The following is a 22,664-nucleotide window of genomic DNA, read 5'->3' on the forward strand; positions in this document are numbered from 1 at the left end:
CCGCCCTGGCTGCATGTTGCGATTGCATGGAAGCTGCCTGCAGGAGCCCTGACAAAACCAAACTTGGGGCGAACTCCGCACGGGCTTTGAGCTGCGGCCGGACGCTGGCGCCCACCCAGGCCTGGTGGCTCTGACCCTTCTCGGCTTGTCGTCCTGGGGGGGCCAGGGAGGGGCTGGCAGCTGGGCAAGGGGGACGCAGGGTGGAGGAAGGGGGGGCTGAGAGTTGGCTGGGGAGGGTGAAGGGGGTCTGGGAGTTGGGGTGTGCTGCTGGTGGGTACAGAGTGCATGGAGCGCCCCCCAGGAGAGCTGTTGCCACAGAGACACCCCCTCTTCTGGGAGGGAGCAGAGACACCCAGGGATACCGACCCCCGACCCAGACCCACCCTCCTGGTGGGGCCACGCAGATCTGGAACTCTGCCCTGCCCAGTGGGGAAACTGAGGCGAGGCCTCACTCCATTAATGGCGGCGATGGGATGATATCTGCCTGCCGACGGCTGTAACTACTAGACTCTCCTCCCCTCCCGGAGCCCAGGGGTCCTGATGGCCAGGCTGTACTCTAGCCACTAGTCCCCACTGCCTCCGAGTCAGGGAAGGGGACCCAGGAGTCCCATGCTAGCTGCCCCTGCGTATGGGCCGGGCACCCTCCCAGGTGTGGGTCTCTCCCTGTGCCCTGGGTGCCCGCTAACCCGCCCTGCGCAGCCTGAGCGTGCCTCTCCGGGGGTTCGCGTGTTCCCCGCTCCGAGCAGGGCCGGTTTCCTGCCGTCAGACAATAGCGGCCAGGGCGGGGGTGGGGGGGGCGAAGATGAGTCTCCGCAGCCCCAGCCCATCACCCTGGAGTGGGCCGGGCTGCCAAGTGGCAGGCGGCCAGCCTGGCCCTCGGAGGCTCCTTGAAACACAGGAACCCGTCCTGGCGTTCTCCGCCCCGCGAACAATGGGGGGCTGAGGCGCAGCGGGCCTCGGCCTCCCCGAGGTGGGATTAAAGCTGACAGGACGTGCTGAGCAAGCGGGCCAGGCAGCCAGCCGGCGCGATAAGACGCCAGGGAGACAATGGAAGGAATTGGAAGGCCGCGGGCTCCTGCGTGCACCACCCAGACTTTGAAGAATGGGCTGGACAGAGGCCGCTGAGAGCACACGACTGGGCCGGGCGCAGAGGGGAAGATGGGGCAGCGCAGACCGGCCCGCGGTGCCCGGGCAGTGCCAGGCAGGCGAGGCGGGCAGCCCCGGGCGGTCGCTGAGCTGGGCGCAGTGATGATGGACAGTGCCCGCTGCTGGCGACGGGGCTCTCTGAGCCGGGGGGCCCTTGGGCAGTGAGCTGGCAGCCACTGGGGAGCTGTGGTCCCTCCCCTGCCCACTCGTAGCCTGGCCAAGGGTGGCCTGGGGAGTGGGCAGGAGTAGCCGGTTCCTGGGCTCAAGGCCTTTAGCCCAACACCTCATGGGTACTTCAGTGCCTAACTCCCACTGGCTGCAGGGAGAGCCGGAGGTGATCCCCTTGGGAGGGGCTCTGCTGTGAACCCTCTCTGCTTCTCCCTTCCCCCCTCCACCCACGAGCTAAATCTTGCCCCCTCCAGTCTCCTGGGGGAAGGCCGGAGGCATTGTTGCAACCAATGTTCTAGCCAGCACCTGTGGGGCAGCCGGCCAGGAGCGGGAGAGGCGGGCGCTGGAGATGGGGGCTCGGGCACCGTGCCCACTGGGGGAGCCTCTGCCTGAGCACGGTGAGCCAAGTGACATGCTGGGGGGATGGGCCAGGGAGCCCGACAGGTCCTGCCCCTCCCCCAGCTTCCCTTCCCTGGTGGGATGGGGGCGCAGTTTCTGGGCGTGGGCTCAGCCCTGGGCTACCACAGCCCCCCAGGGAGGGCCAGCGAGAGGGGGATCTCAGTTAAGGCCCAGGGTACCCTCCCCCCCGGCCGGGAGCAGGGCCGTCCAGCCGAGAGGCTGGTGGCTGGTGCCAGACGCAGCCGGGAAGGAGCAGGGCAGGCGATTATGGGGTGAGCCCAGGCCGGGAGCCCGGCAGCCGGGGCTCCTGGCCGGTCGCTGGCTCCGGGCGCCGTGTGTGCTTGGCTCAGCCCCGGGCCAGCCAGGGTTCCTGTGTTCCGTGGAGCGGGGCCTGGCGTGAGTGCGGCTCCGGGGGGCAGGCCCTGGGGGACCCGGGGACACTGGGCCAGCGGGTGGCCCCTCCCTGCAGGGTTCTCGCAGCCGGCGGGATGGGAAGATCCTGTTTACACGGAAGGATTCACTCCCCGGTTCCCGGGAGGGGTTAGGCAGAGGCCAGGCCCGGGGCAGGGCAGGGAGGTGCCAGGGACTGTGGCTCAGGGCGTGGGGGTTGGGGGGCTGCCTGGCTGCAGGACTTTGGGGGATCAGAGGCTCTGAGCCCCCCGGGAGATCCAGTGTCTGGGCCTGCAGGATGAGGCTGCCCCTGGTGCGCCCCCTCCCACTGCGCCAAGATCACCAGGCTGCCCCCCCCAGCTGGGAACAGGACTTGGGGCTAGAACATGGGGGGGGCTGGTGGAGGGGGATGGGAGGGTGTCCCGTGCTCAGGTCGGGAGCAGATTTGTCCCCCCCCATGCCCCAGGCTCGCAGGAGGCCCCAGGCTGGGCAGGGGGCGCTGGGCACAGCTGGGAATTTGGGTCTCTGCTCAGCCCCCTCCATTCTGCCTGGGGGCCTCGGGGGCTGGGATTCAAAGGGCCCATTTCCGCCAGGAGCCGGGCCCCTGGGTCGGGGGAGCTGGCAGGGGGGTGCTGGGCATCGGGCAGCATCTGCCCCCAGGAGCAAAGCGGCTCCGGCCACCCCAGGCTGAGCGCCCTCCGCACCCGGCACCCTGCCTGCATCTCTGGGAGGAGGGGCTGAGAGTCAGTGGGGGCAGATGGGACCCGGAGGTTGTGGGGGGGCAGATGGGACCTGGCAGGTTTGGGGGTGGAGGGGGGGAACAGATGGGACCTGGGGGTGGGGCTGTGGGTCGGTGGGGGGCAAATGAGACCCGGGGGCCGGTGGGGGACAGATGGGATCCGGGGGAAGATGGGACCCGGGGGATTTGGGGGTTGGGGGGGCAGATGGGACCTGGGGGCGGGGCTATGGGTCGGTGGGGGGCAGACGGGACCCGGGGGCGGGGCTGAGGGCCGGTGGGGGGCAGACGGGACCCGGGGGCGGGGCTGTGGGTCGGTGAGGGGCAGACGGGACCCGGGGGCGGGGCTGTGGGTCGGTGGGGGGCAGACGGGACCCGGGGGCGGGGCTGTGGGGGGCAGACGGGACCCGGGGGCGGGGCTGTGGGTCGGTGGGGGGCAGCCGGGACCCGGGGACGGGGCTGTGGGTCGGTGAGGGGCAGACGGGACCCGGGGGCGGGGCTGTGGGTCGGTGAGGGGCAGACGGGACCCGGGGGCGGGGCTGTGGGTCGGTGGGGGGCAGACGGGACCCGGGGGCGGGGCTGTGGGGGGCAGACGGGACCCGGGGGCGGGGCTGTGGGTCGGTGGGGGGCAGACGGGACCCGGGGACGGGGCTGTGGGTCGGTGAGGGGCAGACGGGACCCGGGGGCGGGGCTGTGGGTCGGTGAGGGGCAGACGGGACCCGGGGGCGGGGCTGTGGGTCGGTGGGGGGCAGACGGGACCCGGGGGCGGGGCTGTGGGGGGCAGACGGGACCCGGGGGCGGGGCTGTGGGTCGGTGGGGGGCAGACGGGACCCGGGGGCGGGGCTGTGGGTCGGTGGGGGGCAGACGGGACCCGGGGGCGGGGCTGTGGGCCGGTGGGGGGCAGACGGGACCCGGGGGCGGGGCTGTGGGTCGGTGGGGGGCAGACGGGACCCGGGGGCGGGGCTGTGGGTCGGTGGGGGGCAGACGGGACCCGGGGGCGGTGGGGGGCAGACGGGACCCGGGGGCGGGGCTGTGGGTCGGTGGGGGGCAGACGGGACCCGGGGGCGGGGCTGTGGGTCGGTGGGGGGCAGATGGGACCCGGGGGCGGGGCTGTGGGTCGGTGGGGGGCAGACGGGACCCGGGGGCGGGGCTGTGGGTCGGTGGGGGGCAGACGGGACCCGGGGGCGGGGTTGTGGGGGGCAGACGGGACCCGGGGGCGGGGCTGTGGGTCGGTGGGGGGCAGACGGGACCCGGGGGCGGGGCTGTGGGTCGGTGGGGGGCAGACGGGACCCGGGGGCGGGGCTGTGGGCCGGTGGGGGGCAGACGGGACCCGGGGGCGGGGCTGTGGGTCGGTGGGGGGCAGACGGGACCCGGGGGCGGGGCTGTGGGTCGGTGGGGGGCAGACGGGACCCGGGGGTGGTGGGGGGGCAGACGGGACCCGGGGGCGGGGCTGTGGGTCGGTGGGGGGCAGACGGGACCCGGGGGCGGGGCTGTGGGTCGGTGGGGGGCAGACGGGACCCGGGGGCGGGGCTGAGGGTCGGTGGGGGGCAGACGGGACCCGGGGGCGGGGCTGAGGGTCGGTGGGGGGCAGACGGGACCCGGGGGCGGGGCTGAGGGTCGGTGGGGGGCAGACGGGACCCGGGGGCGGGGCTGAGGGTCGGTGGGGGGCAGACGGGACCCGGGGGCGGGGCTGTGGGTCGGTGGGGGGCAGACGGGACCCGGGGGCGGGGCTGAGGGTCGGTGGGGGGCAGACGGGACCCGGGGGCGGGGCTGAGGGTCGGTGGGGGGCAGACGGGACCCGGGGGCGGGGCTGAGGGTCGGTGGGGGGCAGACGGGACCCGGGGGCGGGGCTGTGGGTCGGTGGGGGGCAGACGGGACCCGGGGGCGGGGCTGAGGGTCGGTGGGGGGCAGACGGGACCCGGGGGCGGGGCTGTGGGACGGTGGGGGGCAGACGGGACCCGGGGGCGGGGCTGTGGGTCGGTGGGGGGCAGACGGGACCCGGGGGCGGGGCTGTGGGTCGGTGGGGGGCAGACGGGACCCGGGGGCGGGGCTGAGGGTCGGTGGGGGGCAGACGGGACCCGGGGGCGGGGCTGAGGGTCGGTGGGGGGCAGACGGGACCCGGGGGCGGGGCTGTGGGTCGGTGGGGGGCAGACGGGACCCGGGGGCGGGGCTGAGGGTCGGTGGGGGGCAGACGGGACCCGGGGGCGGGGCTGTGGGTCGGTGGGGGGCAGACGGGACCCGGGGGCGGGGCTGTGGGTCGGTGGGGGGCAGACGGGACCCGGGGGCGGGGCTGAGGGTCGGTGGGGGGCAGACGGGACCCGGGGGCGGGGCTGTGGGTCGGTGGGGGGCAGACGGGACCCGGGGGCGGGGCTGTGGGTCGGTGGGGGGCAGACGGGACCCGGGGGCGGGGCTGAGGGTCGGTGGGGGGCAGACGGGACCCGGGGGCGGGGCTGAGGGTCGGTGGGGGGCAGACGGGACCCGGGGGCGGGGCTGAGGGTCGGTGGGGGGCAGACGGGACCCGGGGGCGGGGCTGAGGGTCGGTGGGGGGCAGACGGGACCCGGGGGCGGTGGGGGGGCAGACGGGACCCGGGGGCGGGGCTGTGGGTCGGTGGGGGGCAGACGGGACCCGGGGGCGGGGCTGAGGGTCGGTGGGGGGCAGACGGGACCCGGGGGCGGGGCTGAGGGTCGGTGGGGGGCAGACGGGACCCGGGGGCGGGGCTGAGGGTCGGTGGGGGGCAGACGGGACCCGGGGGCGGGGCTGAGGGTCGGTGGGGGGCAGACGGGACCCGGGGGCGGTGGGGGGCAGACGGGACCCGGGGGCGGGGCTGTGGGTCGGTGGGGGGCAGACGGGACCCGGGGGCGGGGCTGAGGGTCGGTGGGGGGCAGACGGGACCCGGGGGCGGGGCTGAGGGTCGGTGGGGGGCAGACGGGACCCGGGGGCGGGGCTGAGGGTCGGTGGGGGGCAGACGGGACCCGGGGGCGGGGCTGAGGGTCGGTGGGGGGCAGACGGGACCCGGGGGCGGTGGGGGGGCAGACGGGACCCGGGGGCGGGGCTGTGGGCCGGTGGGGGGCAGACGGGACCCGGGGGCGGGGCTGTGGGTCGGTGGGGGGCAGACGGGACCCGGGGGCGGGGCGCCCCGGGGGGGCGGGCCGGGCCAGGGGCTATAAAAGGGGCCGCGGCCGGAGCCCGCCCGGCCCGCCAGCATGAGCCGCCCGGCGCCCTTCACGGAGCGGCGCTTCCAGCAGCTCTACGGGGCGCCCGAGCCCGAGAGCGGCCCGGCCCGGGCGCTGCGCCGGCGGGTGGCCCGGGGCTGCCGCTGCTCCGGGGCCGCCGCCCTGCGGCTGCTGCGGCGCCGCCTGCCCGTGTGCGCCTGGCTGCCCCGCTACCGCCCCGGGCGCTGGCTGCTGGGCGACGCGCTGGCCGGGCTCACCGTGGGCATCGTGCACATCCCGCAGGGTGAGCGGCGGCCGGGCTGGGCCGCCCCAAGGGGACAGCGGGGGCTAGTGGTTAGAGCCGAGGGGCTGGGTGCCGGGACTCCGGGGCTCTGTACCCAGGGCAGTGGGGGCTAGTGGTTAGAGCGGGCGGCTGGGTGCCCAGGGCAGTGAGGGGTAGTGGTTAGAGCCGGGGGGCTGGGTGCCGGGACTCCGGGGCTCTGTACCCAGGGCAGTGGGGGCTAGTGGTTAGAGCGGGCGGCTGGGTGCCAGGACTCCGGAGTTGTCTCCTCAGGGCTGGGAGGGCAGTGGGGGCTAGTGGTTAGAGCAGGGAACATTTCCCCCCCCCCAGGTTGGGGAGGACAGTGGGGGAAGGCAGGAGTCAGGACCACTCCTGCCACTGACTTGCCTCTTTCCTCCCCTCTGTGCCTCAGTTTCCCCCCGTGCCACTAACAAAGCCATCGAGAGGGGAAGGGCTAGACGGGCTGGACTCTGGGGTCAGCAGGGTCTGGCCTGGCTATGATGCCCCCTCAGGCAGGAGCCGCGTTGTGTGGGGGGGGCTGCTCTCCCCAGTCTCCGTCTCTGTCTTGCCCTCGGCCGGGACGCAGCAGCCTCCCTGAGCGCTCGGGGGGGGATGCCGCTCGGCCCCTAGCAGCTCAGTGGGACGGGATGCCACTCACCCCTGCCCCTCTCGGGTCCCCCAGGCATGGCCTTCGCCCTCCTGGCCTCCGTGGCCCCCGTCTATGGGCTCTACACGTCCTTCTTCCCCGTCCTCCTCTACACGCTCCTTGGCACTGGGCGCCATGTCTCCACCGGTGAGTGGGCCCCCAGGGCTCGTGGGGTTAAACGGGGGGGGAGCTCTTTCCTTGGGCATCCCTGATGGTGTTGGTGGGGGGGCTGGGAGATTACGCTAGCCAGCCAAGGGCTGAACAGGGCCTGACCCCAGATGGGGCCTTCCCAAAGCTAGTGCCCTCCCCCAGGGAGTGGGCAGGGGGCTGACGCAGAGGGGGGATCCATACGTGGGATGGGCTCTTGAGGGACAGAGTTTGGGGGATTGCAGTTGGCAGCGTGTATGCGTGTGTTTGGGGGGGTGCGGATGGCCTGAGGGGGACCGTGGGGGTGTGTGTGGATGGGATGGCCCATGGGTAGCTGGTGCATGGCCAGGAGCAGGCGGGTGCAGGGCATGCAAGTGGGCGCGTGGGGGCACCCGCCGGGCGGTGCTCAGGGGCCGTCTCCCCTCCCCCCCCAGGCACCTTCGCCGTGGTGAGCCTCATGACCGGCTCCGTGGTGGAGCAGCTGGTGCCCCGGCCCCTGGAGCCCAACGCGACCAGCGCGGAGCTGGCACGGGCAGAGCAGCAGCGCGTGGGCCTGGCGGCCACCGTGGCCTTCCTGGTGGGGCTCCTAATGGTGAGCCTGGTGGAGGGGTTGGGGGCTGAACGGGTCAACAAGCATGTGGACAAGGGGGATCCAGCGGCTATAGTGTGCTTAGGTTTTCAGAAAGCCTTTGACAAGTTCCCTGACCAGAGGCTCTTACGTAAATTACATTGTCCTGGGATAAGAGGGAAGATCCTGGATTGAGACCTGGTTAAAAGACAGGAAACAAAGGGTAGGAATAAATGGTCAGTTTTCAGAATGGAGACTTCCTCTTTTCAGCCTGGAAAAGAAGGCACGAAGGGGGGATATGATAGAGGTCTATAAAATCATGAGTGGTGTGGAGAAAGTGAATAAGGAAAAGTTAGGGTCTGTCTACACTACAGCGCTAATTCGAACTAACAATTCGAATTAGTTAATTCGAACTAAGCTAATTTGAACTAGTGCTTCTAGATCTAAAAACTAGTTCAAATTAGTGTTTTGCTAATTCGAACTAGCATGTCCACATTGAGTGGACCCTGAACCGAGGTTAAGGATGGCCGGAACAGGTGCTGGCAGGGCATCAGGTTAGGACTTAGAGCCTGGAGCTGCTGTCTCAGGCTAGCCGAGGGCTGTGCTTAAAGGGACCCGACCCCCACCCCGGACAGACAGTTCTCAGGGTTCCCCGCTTGCTTGTCTACCTCAATGAGGGACAGCAAAGCAGTCCTGGCTTGGAGCACCCTGAGTGCCCACACTTGGCACATCACAGCACTCGGCCATCAGCCCAGCTGTACTTGCCGCAGGCTGCCATCCGGGGGGGTTAATCGGGGGGCTGCAGGAGAGCTTCCACCCTGAGGAGCCCTGCAGAGCCACCCCAGTCCTCCCCATCGGGGGCTCGTACCCCATTCCTCCCTCACCTCCTTCCACTTATCCCTAGCCCCCTTTCCTGATGTAAAAAATAAAGGACCCATGTGTTCAAAAATAGAAACTCTCTTTAACAAAACTGGCGGGGGGAGGATTAACCTCTGGGGAGACTGGGAAAAGGAGGTGGAAGAGGGGAAGAGAGAGGGTGGGAGAGGGGAGGGGGAAACCTGGGAGGAGGGAGCTGGAAGGGGGAAGCCAGGGGAAGGAGGAGAGGAAGTATAAAACTATGGTACGCCATATCTTCAGTACTGTGTACAGACGTGGTCTCCTCACCTCAAAAGAGATGTTTTGGCCTTAGAAAGGGTTCAGAAAAGGGCAACTAAAATGATCAGGGATTTGGAACAGGTCCCATATGAAGAAAGGCTAAAGAGACTGGGACTTTTCAGCTTAGAAAAGAGGAGACTGAGGGGGGATATGATAGAGGTCTATAAAATCATGAGTGGTGTGGAGAGGGTGCATAAAGAAAAGTTCTTCATTAGCTCCCATAATAGAAGGACTAGAGGACACCAAATGAAATGAATGGGTAGCAGGCTTCAAACTAATAAAAGAAAGTTCTTCTTCACAAAGCAAATAGTCAACCTGTGGAACTCCTTGCTGCAGGAGGCTGTGAAGGCTAGAACTAGAACAGAGTTTAAAGAGAAGTTAGATAAAGTCATGGAGGTTGGGTCCATGGAGTGCTATTAGCCAAGGGGTAGAAATGGTGTCCCTGGCCTCTGTTTGTGGAAAGCTGGAGATGGATGGCACGAGACAAATGGCTTGGTCATTGTCTTCGGTCCATCCCCTCTGGGGTAGCTGGTGTTGGCCGCTGTTGGCAGACAGGCTACTGGGCTAGATGGACCTTTGGTCTGACCCAGTTCGGCCGTTCTTATGTTCTTATGTTCTAAGCTCAGGGTCGGGGTTCTCACTGGACCACCTTGATTTTTGTGCAAACCTGCTCCTGGGTTTGCATGTGGCCTTTGGTGGCCAGGCTGGCAGCTCTCCTGCCCTAGACGGCCACTTTCCTGTGCCTAGTGCGGAGGTCGTGGACGTTGGAGGCCTCCCCCCTAACCTGGATGAGGTCCACGATCTCTGCACTAGACCAGGCGGGCGCCTGCCTCTTGCGGCCCTGGGCAGGCTCCTGGGAGCTGCCAGCCTGGTCCCGGGAAGAGGCGGAGGGCTGGGGGGCAGTGGGTGGCTGGTTCATGCCGTGCCAGGTGCAGGGTCTGCTGGCTGGGTGCTGGCAGGCTTGCAACTGGCACGAGCACCGTAGCCAGATCGTGCCCCTTTAAGGGCTCCGGGGCTGGGAGGGGGGCAGATGACTTTCCCTGGTGGTGCCCAGAGTGGCCACCAGGGCAAGCTGGGGAGGGCTAGCCTCCCACTAGTTCGAATTAAGGGGCTACACAGCCCTTAATTCGAACTAGTTAATTCGAACTCGGCGTTAGTCCTCGTGCAATGAGGTTTACCTAGTTCGAATTAAGCGCTCCGCTAGTTCGAATTAAGTTCAAACTAGCGGCTTGCTTGTGTAGCGCCTATGAAAGTTAATTCGAACTGACAGCTGTTAGTTGGAATGAACTTTGTAGTGTAGACAGGCCCTTATTTACTCGTTCCCATAATATAGGAACGAGGGGCCACCCGATGAAATGAATAGGCAGCAGGTTTAAAACAGATGAAAGGAAGTTCTTCTTCCCACAGGTCACAGTCAACCTGTGGAACTCCTTGCCTGAGGAGGGTGTGAAGGCTAGGACTAGAACGGGGTTTAAAAGAGAACTAGATAGCCATCGATAGATTCATGGAGGTTGTCTATTAGCCAGGCTGGGTAAGGAATGGTGTCCCTGGCCTCTGTGTGACAGAGGGTGGAGATGGATGGATGGCAGGAGAGAGATCGCTTGATCATTCCCTGTTCGGTTCACTCCCTCTGGGACACCTGGCATTGGCCGCTGTGGGCAGACAGGATGCTGGGCTGGATGGGCCTTTGGTCTGACCCAGTCTGGCCATTTTTAAATTCTTATCTTATGAAGGGGGGGCTGGTGGGAGGGGAGCGGGGCTCCATGGGGGATAAGGGGCGGCTGGTGGGAGGGGAGGGGGGCTCCATGGGGGGGCGGGCAGGCACCCTGTCCCGTGCCGGCAGCGCTGACCTCCCCCCCCCCCCCCCGCCCAGCTGGCGATGTTCGCGGCGCAGTTGGGCTTCCTGGCCACGTACCTCTCGGAGCCGGTGGTCAAGGCCTTCACCAACGGGGCCGCCCTGCACGTCCTGGTCTCCCAGCTGCCCAGCCTGCTGGGTCTGCCCTTGCCCCGCAGCCCCGGCTGCTTCGCCATCTTCAAGGTGCGTTGGGCGGCGAGGAGAGCGCTGGGGGCGGAGGGGGAGAAGGGGGGCAGAGGCCGGGGGGAGGAAGGGGCTGGGGACAGGGGGCAGAGGATGGGGGTGGGGTGCAGAGGCCGGGGGGGAGGCCGGGGGCTGGGTGCAGAAGATAAGGGGGGGGCAGAAGAGGCTGGGGGCGGAGGGGGAGAAGGGGGGCAGGGTGCAGAGGCCAAGGGCGGGGGGAGGGGAGCAGGCCCCTGCCCTGCCTGTGACGTGCCCCGTGCTGTCCCCAGACGCTGGCGTCGGTGGCGTGGGCGCTGCCCCTGACCAACGTGGCCGAGCTGCTCATCTCCGCCCTGTGCCTGGCGCTGCTGCTGCCCATCAAGGAGCTGAACACGCGGCTCCGGAGCCGGCTGCCCACGCCCATCCCGGGGGAGATCCTGGTGGTGGGTACTGCTGCCCCCGCACCGCCCGGCCCGCAGGCCTGGCTCCCGGGGCGTGGAGGAGAACCGGGCGCTGGGCAGCAGGGGAGGGGTAACCCGCCGGCTCCGCTCTCCCCCCAGGTGCTGGCCGCCACGGGCGTCTGCTTTGCCTCCTCCCTGGACACGCGCTACAACGTGCAGATCGTCGGCCCCCTGCCCGCCGGGTAAGGAGTCGCCCGCCCACCCCCTCCCGGCTGTCACAGGGGCAACCTCAGGGCCCCCCAGGCAGCATCCTGCAGGAACCAACCCAGGGCAGCGTCGTGGCCTGGCCAGGGCGGGTCCGTGGCCTCCCCTCCGCCTGGCGTGGCTCTGTCCGGTGACTGCCTCTGTCTCCCACACAGGTTCCCGCAGCCCCGGCTCCCGGCCTTGCAGGCCCTGCCCCAGGTGCTCGGGGACTCCGTGGCCATCGGGTTCGTGGCCTACGCCGTCTCCGTGGCGCTGGCCATGATCTATGCCGAGAAGCATGGCTACACCATCGACCCCAACCAGGTGTGTGGGGCGGGCTCGGGCTGCCGGGGGCGGGGGGTAGGAAGGCCCTGCCCAGCTGGGAGGCTCCGGTGCCTGCCAAGGCCCCCTCCTGGCCAGTCCCCGTAGCCCTGTCCTGTCTCTGCCCCTGGCAGGAGCTGCTGGCTCATGGCGTTTCTAACCTGGTCTCCTCCCTCTTCGCCTGCTTCCCGAGCTCGGCCACCCTGGCCACCACCAACATCCTGGAGAGCGCTGGGGGGCACACCCAGGTACGGGGGGGCTACAGAAAGGAGGGGGGGGTGATGTGCCTGGGGGGGCACAGAGGAGGAGTGGGCTCCCCCCAGAGTACCGGCTGGCTTGTGCAGCGAGTTTGCCAGGTCTCAGCGGGGCACGTCGGAGCTCTCTCCTTCCTGGGCGCAGGGCAGGAGGCTGGCACCGAGGCCTTGAACGGGACACCGGGGGCGGGGGATTTTCTGGGGGTCTCCGTGCTGTGCTGGGGCCCCTCCTGCAGGGCCCAGCCTGGGGCTGGCGGTGCCCGGGCAGCCCCTACCGGCTAACCCGTCCTTTTCTGCAGCTCGCGGGTTTCTTCTCGGGCGCGGTGGTGTTCATGGTGCTCATGTGGCTCGGACCCCTCTTCCACTCCCTGCCCAAGGTGAGGTGTGTGGGTGACCCCGGGGGGTGCCAGGCCCGGCGTCCCCTCCCTTTGGGCACAGCTCCCCCTGGGGGTGGCTTTGCCCTTGCCCCGGGAGCCAGCCGGGTTGGGGGCGAGGCTGCTGGGTCGTAGCAGACACTGCGAGCCTGGCTTGCTGCCCGCCAATCCCCCCGCCCCCCGGCCCACTGCCAAGCTCCCAGCTAGCCTAGGACTGGGGGTGCCAGCTTGCCACTCACGCGCCTTTCGTCCCTCCCCTCCCAGGCTGTCCTGGCCTGTATCAACGTCACCAGCCTGCGCCAGATGGTCCTACAGTTCGGGGACCTGCCCGAGCTCTGGCGGATCAGCCGGATCGATTTCGTAAGCAGCTGCACCCCCCCCCCCCCCGGGCGGGCATGGCGCTGGAGCTGGGGGGCTGCTCCCCCCCAGCCCAGCCCCCTGAAACTGGCCAGAGCACGGAGCCGGGGTGCCAGCTCCCACAACGGCAGAGCTCTCCAGGGCTGGACCCTCTGCACGGTCAGGGCCCCGCGCCCCTTGGCTACTGGCGTTAGGGGAGCGTTGGCGGCCTGGCACTGCCCTGGCCCAGAGCGAGATGGTCCCCGCGCTCGCTGTCGAATGAGACGAGGCTCAGAGGGGGGAGGCCCCTCAGGGCTTTGGGCCTAGCACGTCCCTGCTGGGGGCTGTGCCTACTAGGCCACGCTGCCCCCAGAGGCTCTCAGGACAGCGGGGGAGATGGGCCCCAAGCAGCCGAACCCTGGGGGCCAGCTGGCTGGGCGCGCCCCTCTGACCCTGCCCTCCCGTTCCAGGCTGTCTGGGTGGTCACCTGGCTGGCCGTGGTGGTGCTGAACGTGGACGTGGGCCTGGCCGTGGGGGTCGTCTTCTCCATGATGACCGTCATCTGCCGCACACAGAGGTACCCGAGTGCCCCGCGCCTGGTTTGCTGGCTGGGGACCGGCTCTGACGTGGGCTGGGAGGCGGCTGTCAACCCCCCCCCCGCCTCCTGCACAAGTGCCCCCCACGAGCGGCTGGCCAGGGGCGTGGGCATGGCTGCTCGGCGCCCTGGGGGTTCCCTCCAGCGGGCACCAGCCTGCCGCCCCGCCTGATGCACCGTCTCTCCTGCAGGGCCGAGTGCATGGTGCTGGGCAAAGCGGCCAACACGGAAATCTACCGGCCTGTCCAACGGCACCGTAAGGTACGGGCGCCGGGGGCGGGCCCTGGAGCGCTGGCAGAGCACGGGGAGGAGGCACCTCCTTCCCGGCCCCATGGGGCAACCCAGTGCTCTGGTTGGGGGGGCCAGGCGGACACGCACCCGTGGGCAGGGCCTGTCGGCCTCCCCCCACGCTCTGTCGCCTCCCCCCAGTGCTTCGAGATCCCCGGGGTGAAGATCGTGGCCTACCACGCCCCCATCTACTACGGCAACCGGGGCTTCTTCCGCCAGGCGCTGAGCCGGCGGCTGGGCCTGGGCCCGCCGAGGGGCAGCCGGGGGGAGAAGGCTCGGCAGGCGCTGGAGGGTTCCGCCAAGATGAGCATCAGCACCGTGGTACGGGGGCCAGCGGAGATTTCAGGGGGGCTCCGCCCGGGGGTGGGGGAACAGGCCAAATCCCGCCCGATCCCACGTCCTGAGGGCCCCGGATCCTGGGAGCGAGGCTGCTTTCCCCAGAATCCTCCCCACAGTGGAACTGCCCGCGTGGCCCGTCAGCCCCCCACCCTGACCCTGCTGGGGGTTCCTTGACATCCCCATTGGAGGTGGGCCCACGGTAGGGGATCCTGGGAGACGAGGGGAGGGGGGACCCCAGTAGGGCCCTGGGCAGGGGTTTGGGTGACCACTGAGGTGGCCTTAACAGATTTGTGTCCCCCTCAGGAGATCTGCGTGCCGAGCCCCAGTTGTGGGCTTGAGGGTGGAGCCGGGCAGCCCAGCTCAGGTACGCAGGGCCCCCCGCAGCTCCCCGGTTGGAGGGGGTGTTGGTGGGGGGTGCGTGTCCGACCCCACAGCCCTGGTGGCTCTCAGTGGCCGCCCTCGTGGGCTGGCAGGGGTGGCTGTGGCTCTGTGGCTCCCCTCGTGGGCTGGCAGGGGTGGCTGTGGCTCTGTGGCCCCCCTCGTGGGCTGGCAGGGGTGGCTGTGGCCTCAGTGGCCCCCCTCGTGGGCTGGCAGGGGTGGCTGTGGCTCTGTGGCTCCCCTCGTGGGCTGGCAGGGGTGGCTGTGGCTCTGTGGCTCCCCTCGTGGGCTGGCAGGGGTGGCTGTGGCTCTGTGGCTCCCCTCGTGGGCTGGTAGGGGTGGCTGTGGCTCTGTGGCTCCCCTCGTGGGCTGGCAGGGGTGGCTGTGGCCCCAGTGGCCCCCCTCGTGGGCTGGTAGGGGTGGCTGTGGCTCTGTGGCTCCCCTCGTGGGCTGGTAGAGGTGGTCATGGGGGGCTGGAGAGGTGGAGTCTCCTCCAGATGGGATTCTGCAGGGCAGGGCACCAGCCCAGGACTCTCCCAGCCCCTCTGCAGGGAGGGGTCTCGCTGGTGGCCGTGCTCCGTGGGACCCGTCTGCCTGGGCCCCTCCATGCCAGGGCAGCTGGTGGGGTGGGTGCCATCACGCCCTCTGCTCCTCCCCGGCAGGTGCTGCTGGCAGGACCCAGGCTGCGATTCTCGACTGCAGTGGGATCCCCTTTGTGGACTCTGCCGGCGCCCGGCTGCTCCTCCAGGTAGCGAGGCAGATCCGGAGTGGGGGGATGAGGGGGGGTGGGGGTGGGATTGGTGCTCCCTGTGAGCTGGGCACTTGGGCAGCCACCCAGGAGGGACTCCAAGGCAGAGCGCCCGCAGCCGGCAGCATGTGTTCCTCCTGGTGGTGCACAAGCCTTGGCGCACGGGACACAATTTATTCTCGACATGGGTGGAAAAAATTGGGAGGCCCACATGGGCGGGGGAGGCGGTTATGCCTGCTCCGAGGTGCCAGCCTGTGCTCTCCTTGCCTTGCAGATGTGCGTGGAGAGCCAGCAGGCCGGGATCCGCATGCACCTGGCAGCCTGTAACGGTGAGTCGGGGGGGGGGGCAGGTAGTTGGGGGGGCTCTGACCTGCGGGAGCCCAGTGCTGCGCCGAGGGGCCTGGGCTGAGCCGCGTCGTCTCTTCCCTGGCCGCAGGCGAGGTCCTGGAGACGCTGAGCCGCAGCGGCGTGGGGCAGCACCTCGCCCCCCAGCAGCTGTTTGTGACCGTCCAGGACGCCGTCTCCTACCTCACGCACACCACGGTGAGGGGCTGGCGCGGGGGCTCCCCTCCAGGGCAGGGGGATGGGTTGGGATGGGGGGGGGCTGCCGTCGTTAGGGACCTGGCTGTAATCCAGACAGAGATGGGGCAGCTGGTGGATCCAAGGGGCGGGGAATGGGACACGGAGCCTTCCCCTCTAGGGTGCTTCAGCTCCGGTCCAGTCCGTGGGGGGGGGGGGGGGGGGGGACTGGACTGGCCTGGGAATGGGACACGGGCCCGTTTCTGTCCATGGTGGGGAGCCCAGACAGCTCCAGTTTGTATGGGGGGCAGTGCTGTGTCCCCCCCCCCTCCCCCGGGCGCAGGGGCCGGTAAGGAGAGCCCAATGAGCTGGCTTCCCTGCCCCGTTCCTGCAGGGCAGCCAGGTGTGGCCGGGGGGGGTAGCAGAACGTGCCCCGTGCCCACGATTCACACCACTCTGTCCCCCCAGGAGAAGAGCCCCGCGATCTGGGTGTAGGGCCGGCGGCGCTGGAGCGAGGAGCCGGGGACCAGCCTGCCGGCCGAGCCGGAGGGCGCCGGGAATTCCTGCTCCGTGCCAAGGAGCAGGCGCAGCCCGCTGAGCCGCGCCGGGGCGGGGCGGCGGGGCCTCCTGCCCCAGATCTCCTGGGCGAGCCGACGGGCCGCCCGCAGCTCCCTGGTCGGGGGGCCGGAGCAGCGCAGGGCAGAGGGACCCGGCTGGCTGGGAATCGGGGTGGCCGGCGTGGCCAGCGTGGCAGCCACTTCTCTGCCTCTGCCCGGGGTGGGGGGGAGTCCTTCCTCCGCCAAGCCACCTTTGGGGGTGGGGCCCAATATAGGTGAGCCCCATGTGAGGGCACGTTGGTGTTCTGATTGGGGGGGGCTCTGTGCCTCATGCCTATGTCAGGGGGGGCTTCTCCAGAGCCAGATCTGCCCCCCCCCCCCAGTGCAGGGGCTGGCCTGGGAACAGGAATTTATCCCCCCACAGAGACGCTGACGCAGGGTCTAAACCTCAGAAAGGATCCCAAATCCCTTTTATTGTCCCCCCCATTATGTGTGTGTGTGTGGGGGGGGGCAGCCCCCCTCCCGCAGCCCCCTGGGGGAGCTGCTGCGGCTGCTGGCATCACGGGCCCGGGCCCTGTGGGCACATGGCAGTGGGGCGGGTACCCCTGGTGCTTCCTGCAGGGCTGGGCAGCAGGGACTGTGCTTTGGCAGGCGGGGTGGGGGGGGCCCGTCTCTTCTCCCCCTGGGTCCTGGGAGAGCTGAGGGGGGGAGGGGGGCAAAGGGCCTGATTCCCCTTCCATGCTGCCTTCGGGCCTGGCCTCTCTGCCGCTATAGTGTGCTTCAGTGTCCCCCCCAGCCTGGGGCCATGCTGGTGCCATCCCCCCTTCACCCCCAATGCTGGGCCACCGGCGGGGTGACCGTGCGCCCACGGGGGTGAGAGGGAGGGAGAAAACTGGGGGGGGGGGGGTTTGCAGCCTGCTGGGGAGGCAGGGACCAACGTTACAAAAAAGGTACAAAGTTTGTCTCCGGTTGGTCTAAAACCCCATGGGAGGAATCAAGGCGGGGGGGGGGGGAGCTTAGGAAAAAGGGAGGGGGCTCAGGAGAAGTGGGTGGGGCTCGGAGGGCATCTGGAGAGTATTTACATCTGGAATTTTTATAAATAAAACCCACCTTTTTCTCCCTAAAAGTTCCTCTTTCCCTGCCACAATAGAAACTGGGAGAAGTGGGGTGGGGTGGGGTGGGGCAGGGAGGGGGCCCCAAGCAGCTCATCTACTCGCCCTAGATCTGCTCGCCCGTGGGCACAGCTGGGCAGCACCCGGCTCCTCCCTCACCCACACACCGCCTCGGTGCTCTAGGGAAACCTTGGTATCACCTTGCCTCAGTTTCCCTAGAGCAACAGGCAAGGTCCTGGGTTAATAAAGGAGTCACAGGGTGGAGGGAGAGCAAGGGGGCAGATTCCCCCTCCCCCCGGCTTAGATTCAGCAACGGGATCACCCGCTGCCATCTCTGAGCCGTGTGGGGCTGAGATTGGTTGGCGTGTGGGGCACAGCTGGGGCCAGCCACTCCCCCCCGTCCCTGTGGCTTGTGCCCATGTGCTTGGATTCTGTGGGGAAAGCTGACGCCCTCGAAGAAGGGACAGAGACCTCGGCCCCTGGGAGGGGCTTGTCCCCCCCCCATGGCCAGGCCCCCCTCCCCAGCTGTGGGAGACGCCCCCTCCCCTTGCTCGAGGGGGCGCCCCCTGCTGGAGGCTCCCTGCTGCTGTAGTCTTTGGCACTTGACCGGAATCTCCCGTGGGCATCTCCCGGGGCTACAAACACTTGGCACAAGATTCAAATGTGGCACGGGCACTTGGCCCCGGGGCAGCTTGGAGGTGGGGGCGGGGGGCTGTTCTCTCCTGCTGGGGGCGCTGGAGAAATCCGGCCGGGAACAGGGGTGGGGGGTCTGTCCAGTATAAAACAGCATCTCCTGGGGGTGCCCCGTCCTCCCCCGCATCCTGCGCTCCAGGGAGTTGCCCAGGATCTCAGTGACTCCAGCTCCCCCCGGCCTGGTGCATGGACCGAAGCCCCGCCCCCTGGGGGTGCCCGGGGCCGGCGGGGGGGCTAGTTGCCCGTCATACACTTGAAGCGGTTCTTGAAGTAGAAGAGGCCGTGCTTGACGCTGACGCTGGAGTCGGCCGAGGGCGGGTAGCGGAACTTGGCGTATTGCTTCTCGCTCTCCGTCTTCTGCCAGGGCAGCTTGATCTTGGAGGCGTGGTCCACCACCACGTCGGCGCACGAGCCCACGTGCAGCACGCCCAGCCCGTCGATGAAGAACTCTGCCAGGGCGGGGGGGGTCAACGCGGCACAGCACCACTAGCTGGGGGGGGCCTGTGAGGCTCCCCCCAGGCATCCCTGAGCCCTGGTCTCCCCACGATCCGAAACCCTGGGGCATCCCCAGGTACCCCCTTCCCCGACCTCCCTTGGCTGAAGGCGCTGGGGGTTCCCAGCTGCCCCCCTCTCCCAGCCTCCCCCTTGGGATTTTGGGAACTGGACCCTGGAGGCAGGAAACTGCCACATAGTCCCTGCCCGATTGCCAGGCCCCCGCCATTTGGCCCACAACGGAGCCCCAAGCTACCCCCCCATTCAACAGAGAGGGAAACTGAGGTAGAGGGGAGGTGACCAATCCCACAGTGAGTCAGTGGCAGAACTGGGACTGGAACCCAGGAATCCTGGCTCCCCCCTAACCATTAGACCCTACTGCCGCCCAGAAATGGGGCTGGAACGCAGGCGTCCTGGTTCCCAGCTGCCCCCTCCTGCTGTAACCACTAGGCAGGCACAGCAGCGCTGCGGGGTGTGGCCAATGCAGCCCCTTCCCCCCCCACTCACCAAGGTGGGCGACGCGGCTAAGCCGGGGGTCAAACCCCACCTGCAGCACCTTGGCCGTGCGGGCCAGGAAGAAGTTGATGACGCCGTCGGTGACCACGCAGGCCGGGAAGCCCTCCAGGAGGTGGTGGTAGCCCTGGCGGATCTGCAGGCAGTCGCCCTCCGCGCCCCCCGCCTGCACGCTGAGCTTCTGCCGGTAGGTGGCGGTGAAGCCCGTGATCTCCCGCACCGCGCCCCCCACCTGCCGGGCACACGGCTGTGAGTGGGGGCAGGGACCGGCTCCCACGGGTAGTGTGGGGGGGTTCTGCACCAGCTCCCCCCTCCCCTGGGTCCCCCCCTCCTAGGGCCTGGATCCAGCTCCCCCCTCCCCTGGGTCCCCCCCTCCTAGGGCCTGGATCCAGCTCCCCCCTCCCCTGGGTCCCCCCTCCTGGGGCCCCAGATCCAGCTCCCCCCTCGCCTGGGTCCCCCCCTCCTAGGGGCCCAGATCCAGCTCCCCCCTCGCCTGGGTCCCCCCCTCCTAGGGGCCCGGATCCAGCTCCCCCCTCGCCTGGGTCCCCCCTCCTAGGGGCCCGGATCCAGCTCCCCTCTCGCCTGGGTCCCCCCCCTCCTAGGGGCCCAGATCCAGCTCCCCCCTCCCCTGGGTCCCCCCCCTCCTAGGGGCCTGGATCCAGCTCTCTCCTCCCCTGGGTCCCCCCCCTCCTAGGGGCCCGGAACCAGCTCCCCCCTCGCCTGGGTCCCCCCCTCCTAGGGGCCCGGATCCAGCTCTCCCCTCCTGGGGCCCCGGATCCAGCTCCTCCCTCCCCTGGATCCCTCCCCTCCTAGGGCCCGGATCCAGCTCCCCCCCCCCGGGTCCCCCCCTCCTAGGGCCTGGATCCAGCTCCCCCCTCCCCTGGGTCCCCCCCTCCTAGGGACCCGGATCCAGCTCCCCCCTCCCCTGGGGGGCCTTGGGCGGCCCCCCCCGAAGCAGTGCGCTCTGACACTGGTTCCTGTGACCCAACCCGCCCCCAGTCTCTGGGGCGAGGACTCACGTGCCCCCAGCGCAGGGGAAAAGGACTTTGTGGGTCTCCTCCCGGCAGGGGTCGCGCCGGTGACTCCTACCGTGTCGTGTCTGGTAATGGCCACTAGGGGGCTCCCCTCCCTCCCCGGGGCCTCTCCCCCATCTCTGCAGCCAGGCTGGGGGGAGAGGGGGAAGCAGCAGGGGGTGTGGGGGAGGGTGGGATCCTCCCCTGGGATCCCCCCAGATGTGGCCAAACTCCCCCCTTTATCTCTCCCAGGCACCCTGCAACCCCCCCCCTCACCAAGTCCAGGCTGGTTTTCTCCAGCACGTCCACCAGCTTCTCCACCCGGGTGCGGGGCGTGAAGATGAAATCGTCGTCCACCCACAGCACGTACTTGGTGGTCACCTGGGAGATGGCCAGATTGCGCCCCGCAAACCAGCCCTGCGGGAGGGGAGGGGGCATGTCAGGGCCTGCCCCCCCCACCCCCGGCCCTGAGAGCCCGACCCACCGTGTTCCCACACCCCCGCCGCTCCCAGCCCCGCCCCGCCCCCCAGGCCCCGAGAGCCCGACCCACTGTCTTCCCACACCCCCGCCGCTCCCAGCCACGCCGCTCCCAGCCACGCCCCCCCCGGCCCTCTGAGCCCCGCCCCCCAGGCCCCGAGAGCCCGACCCACCGTCTTCCCGCGCCCCCGCTGCTCCCAGCCCCGCCACCCCCGGCCCTCTGAGCCCTGTGCCCCCCAGGCCCTGAGAGCCCGACCCACCGTCTTCCCACACCCCCGCCGCTCCCAGCCATGCCGCTCCCAGCCCTGCCCCCCCCGGCCCTCTGAGCCCCGCCCCCCAGGCCCCGAGAGCCCGACCCACCGTCTTCCCACACCCCCGCCGCTCCCAGCCCCGCCACCCCCGGCCCTCTGAGCCCTGTGCCCCCCAGGCCCTGAGAGCCCGACCCACCGTCTTCCCACGCCCCCGCTGCTCCCAGCCCCGCCACCCCGAACCTCTGAGCCCCGTGCCCCCCAGGCCCTGAGAGCCCCACCCACCGTCTTCCCGCATCCCTGCCGCTCCCAGCCCCGCCACCCCCTGGCCCTCTGAGCCCCATGACCCCAAGAGCCCCACCCACCGTCTTCCCGTGCCCCTGCCGCCCCCAGCCCTGGCGCTCCCAGCCCTGCCACCCCCTGCCATGCCACCCCCAGCCTTCTGAGCCCCATGCCCCCAAGAACCCCACCCACTGTCTTCCCGCGCCCTCGCCGCCCCCAGCTCCGCCACCCCCTGGCCCTCTGAGCCCCGTGCCCCCAAGAGCCCCACCCACCGTCTTCCCGCGCCCCCGCCGCCCCCAGCCCCTGGGTTCTCTCCGGCCCCCACCTTGCCGAAGGGCATGAAGTACTGCTCGACGTGGGGCCCCCCCACGGGCTCGGGCCGCTGGCTGTCGTCGGCCACGATGATGGTGACGGTGGGGTAGAAGCGGCGGATGCTGGCGATCAGCGCGCGCAGCTTGTCGTAGCGCAGGAAGGTCTTGGTGGCGATGGTGACCAGGGCGCTGATGTTGTAATCTGCTGGGTGGGGGGAGAGGTTTGTGGGGGAGGGGAGCAGCACCCCGGACTCGAGGGATGGGGGAACCTCCCCATCCCAGCCTCAGCTGGGCCAGCTGGGGTGGCCTTCACCCCGACTGCCCTGGGCTTTCCCCCTCCGCCCGCAGGTCGCCTGGCACCAGCTCCCCCGGCCCTGGTGCCCCCAGGCACTCACCGCTGCCGTCGCCCGAGGACCCCGGGTTATAGAGCTTGGGCGTGGGCGCGTGGCGGATTCGGATGGTGAAAAAGGCCTCGTGCCCATCGGTGGCAAACTGCACTGGAAAACAAAGGGGAGACAGGCACTAGGAGGAGGAGGGGTCAGCATGGAGGGAGTTCTGGGACCCCCGGGACTCCATGGGGGGGGGGCTCTCCTCTCTCCCAGCTGGCCCTGTCGATGGCCACCCCCCTGCCCCTGGCCTGGGAGACGGGGGGGGGGGGCAACATGGGCTGCGTGGCCAAGCCAGTTTCTCCCTCTCCCTCCCCCCAACAGCCTGGCTGCAGCTGCTCCCCCCTCCCGGTGCTCTGGTACCGGGGGGCAGCTCTGAGGGGTTTCCGGGGGCCTGGCGGGTGTTTCAGAGGCAGCCAGGGAACCACCCTGGGATGGCCAAGCGGCTGTGCCTGACCAGGTTGCGGGGGCACCGGCGTTACTGGCCCAGAAATGTGCCCAGGCCGACCAAGAGAGGGGACAGGGGATGTCTCCGGTTCAGAGACGGTCTGGGGGGGCGGAACTGCTGGGTGGTGAGAATTCAGGGGGGCTGGCGGGTCCGCTCCCGCCTCTGGACACCGTGGGCACTTGGCATCTCTGAGGGGGCCTGCCGGCGGGTTCCTGGCGGACGCCGAGGTTGGCGGTGGATGGGCAAAGGTCCGGAAGTCCCACGCACCATGGGAAATGAACCCGGTCTCTTGCGCGTCTACACGGCAGGTCCAGGGTGGAATTAAGCGACACCGCTTCAGCCGCGCCGATTGCGTTTGGCGCTGTCTGCGCAGCTGGAAGGGGAAGGAAGCGCGCCCTCTGCTCTTCTGAATTAATGCTGCTGCATCGACCCTCCCTCTCTTATTCTGAATTAACGCTGCTGCGTAGACCCTCCCTCTTATTCCGAATTAACGCTGCCGCGTAGACCCTC

The 22,664-nt window shown here is 69.4% G+C and overlaps 2 protein-coding genes across 15 annotated transcripts in view; one reads left to right on the forward strand and one right to left on the reverse strand.

The window, feature by feature from the left end:
- The first annotated feature begins 5,993 nt into the window (after positions 1-5,993).
- LOC102454781 (solute carrier family 26 member 10-like) lies at positions 5,994-17,260 on the forward strand. 3 transcript variants are annotated; one of them, XM_075901741.2, is made up of 18 exons: positions 5,994-6,296; positions 6,976-7,086; positions 7,521-7,678; positions 10,683-10,847; positions 11,117-11,269; positions 11,387-11,469; positions 11,647-11,794; positions 11,926-12,039; positions 12,345-12,422; positions 12,684-12,779; positions 13,226-13,332; positions 13,542-13,611; positions 13,858-13,959; positions 14,281-14,341; positions 15,018-15,103; positions 15,378-15,432; positions 15,540-15,646; positions 16,091-17,260. In XM_075901741.2, exons 1-18 carry the CDS (start codon positions 6,044-6,046, stop codon positions 16,115-16,117), a joined length of 1,974 nt encoding a protein of 657 aa, XP_075757856.2. In that variant the 5' UTR covers positions 5,994-6,043; the 3' UTR covers positions 16,118-17,260. The 3 variants fall into 3 exon arrangements, with proteins under 3 accessions (XP_075757856.2, XP_075757857.2, XP_075757855.2); XM_075901740.2 differs by having other exon boundaries at positions 5,997-6,296; positions 13,780-13,959; XM_075901742.2 differs by lacking the exon at positions 13,858-13,959.
- A 137-nt stretch (positions 17,261-17,397) lies between these two features.
- B4GALNT1 (beta-1,4-N-acetyl-galactosaminyltransferase 1) overlaps positions 17,398-22,664 on the reverse strand; it is a 37,809-nt gene continuing 32,542 nt past the window's right edge. For 10 of the 12 annotated variants that reach the window (XM_075901754.2, XM_075901751.2, XM_075901750.2 and 7 more), the window contains 5 exons: positions 21,716-21,817; positions 21,335-21,522; positions 20,279-20,419; positions 18,984-19,221; positions 17,398-18,433 (listed from right to left, as the gene is read on the reverse strand). In XM_075901754.2, the coding sequence (XP_075757869.2) occupies positions 18,219-18,433; positions 18,984-19,221; positions 20,279-20,419; positions 21,335-21,522; positions 21,716-21,817 (884 nt within the window). In that variant the 3' untranslated portion in view covers positions 17,398-18,218. The remainder of the gene's footprint in view (positions 18,434-18,983; positions 19,222-20,278; positions 20,420-21,334; positions 21,523-21,715; positions 21,818-22,664) is intronic. The other 2 variants (XM_075901744.2, XM_075901755.2) reach the window with 2 other exon arrangements.

Source organism: Pelodiscus sinensis, chromosome 31 (genome assembly GCF_052426305.1).
Source record: "Pelodiscus sinensis isolate ZL-2025 chromosome 31, ASM5242630v1, whole genome shotgun sequence".
Taxonomy (NCBI): domain Eukaryota; kingdom Metazoa; phylum Chordata; order Testudines; family Trionychidae; genus Pelodiscus; species Pelodiscus sinensis.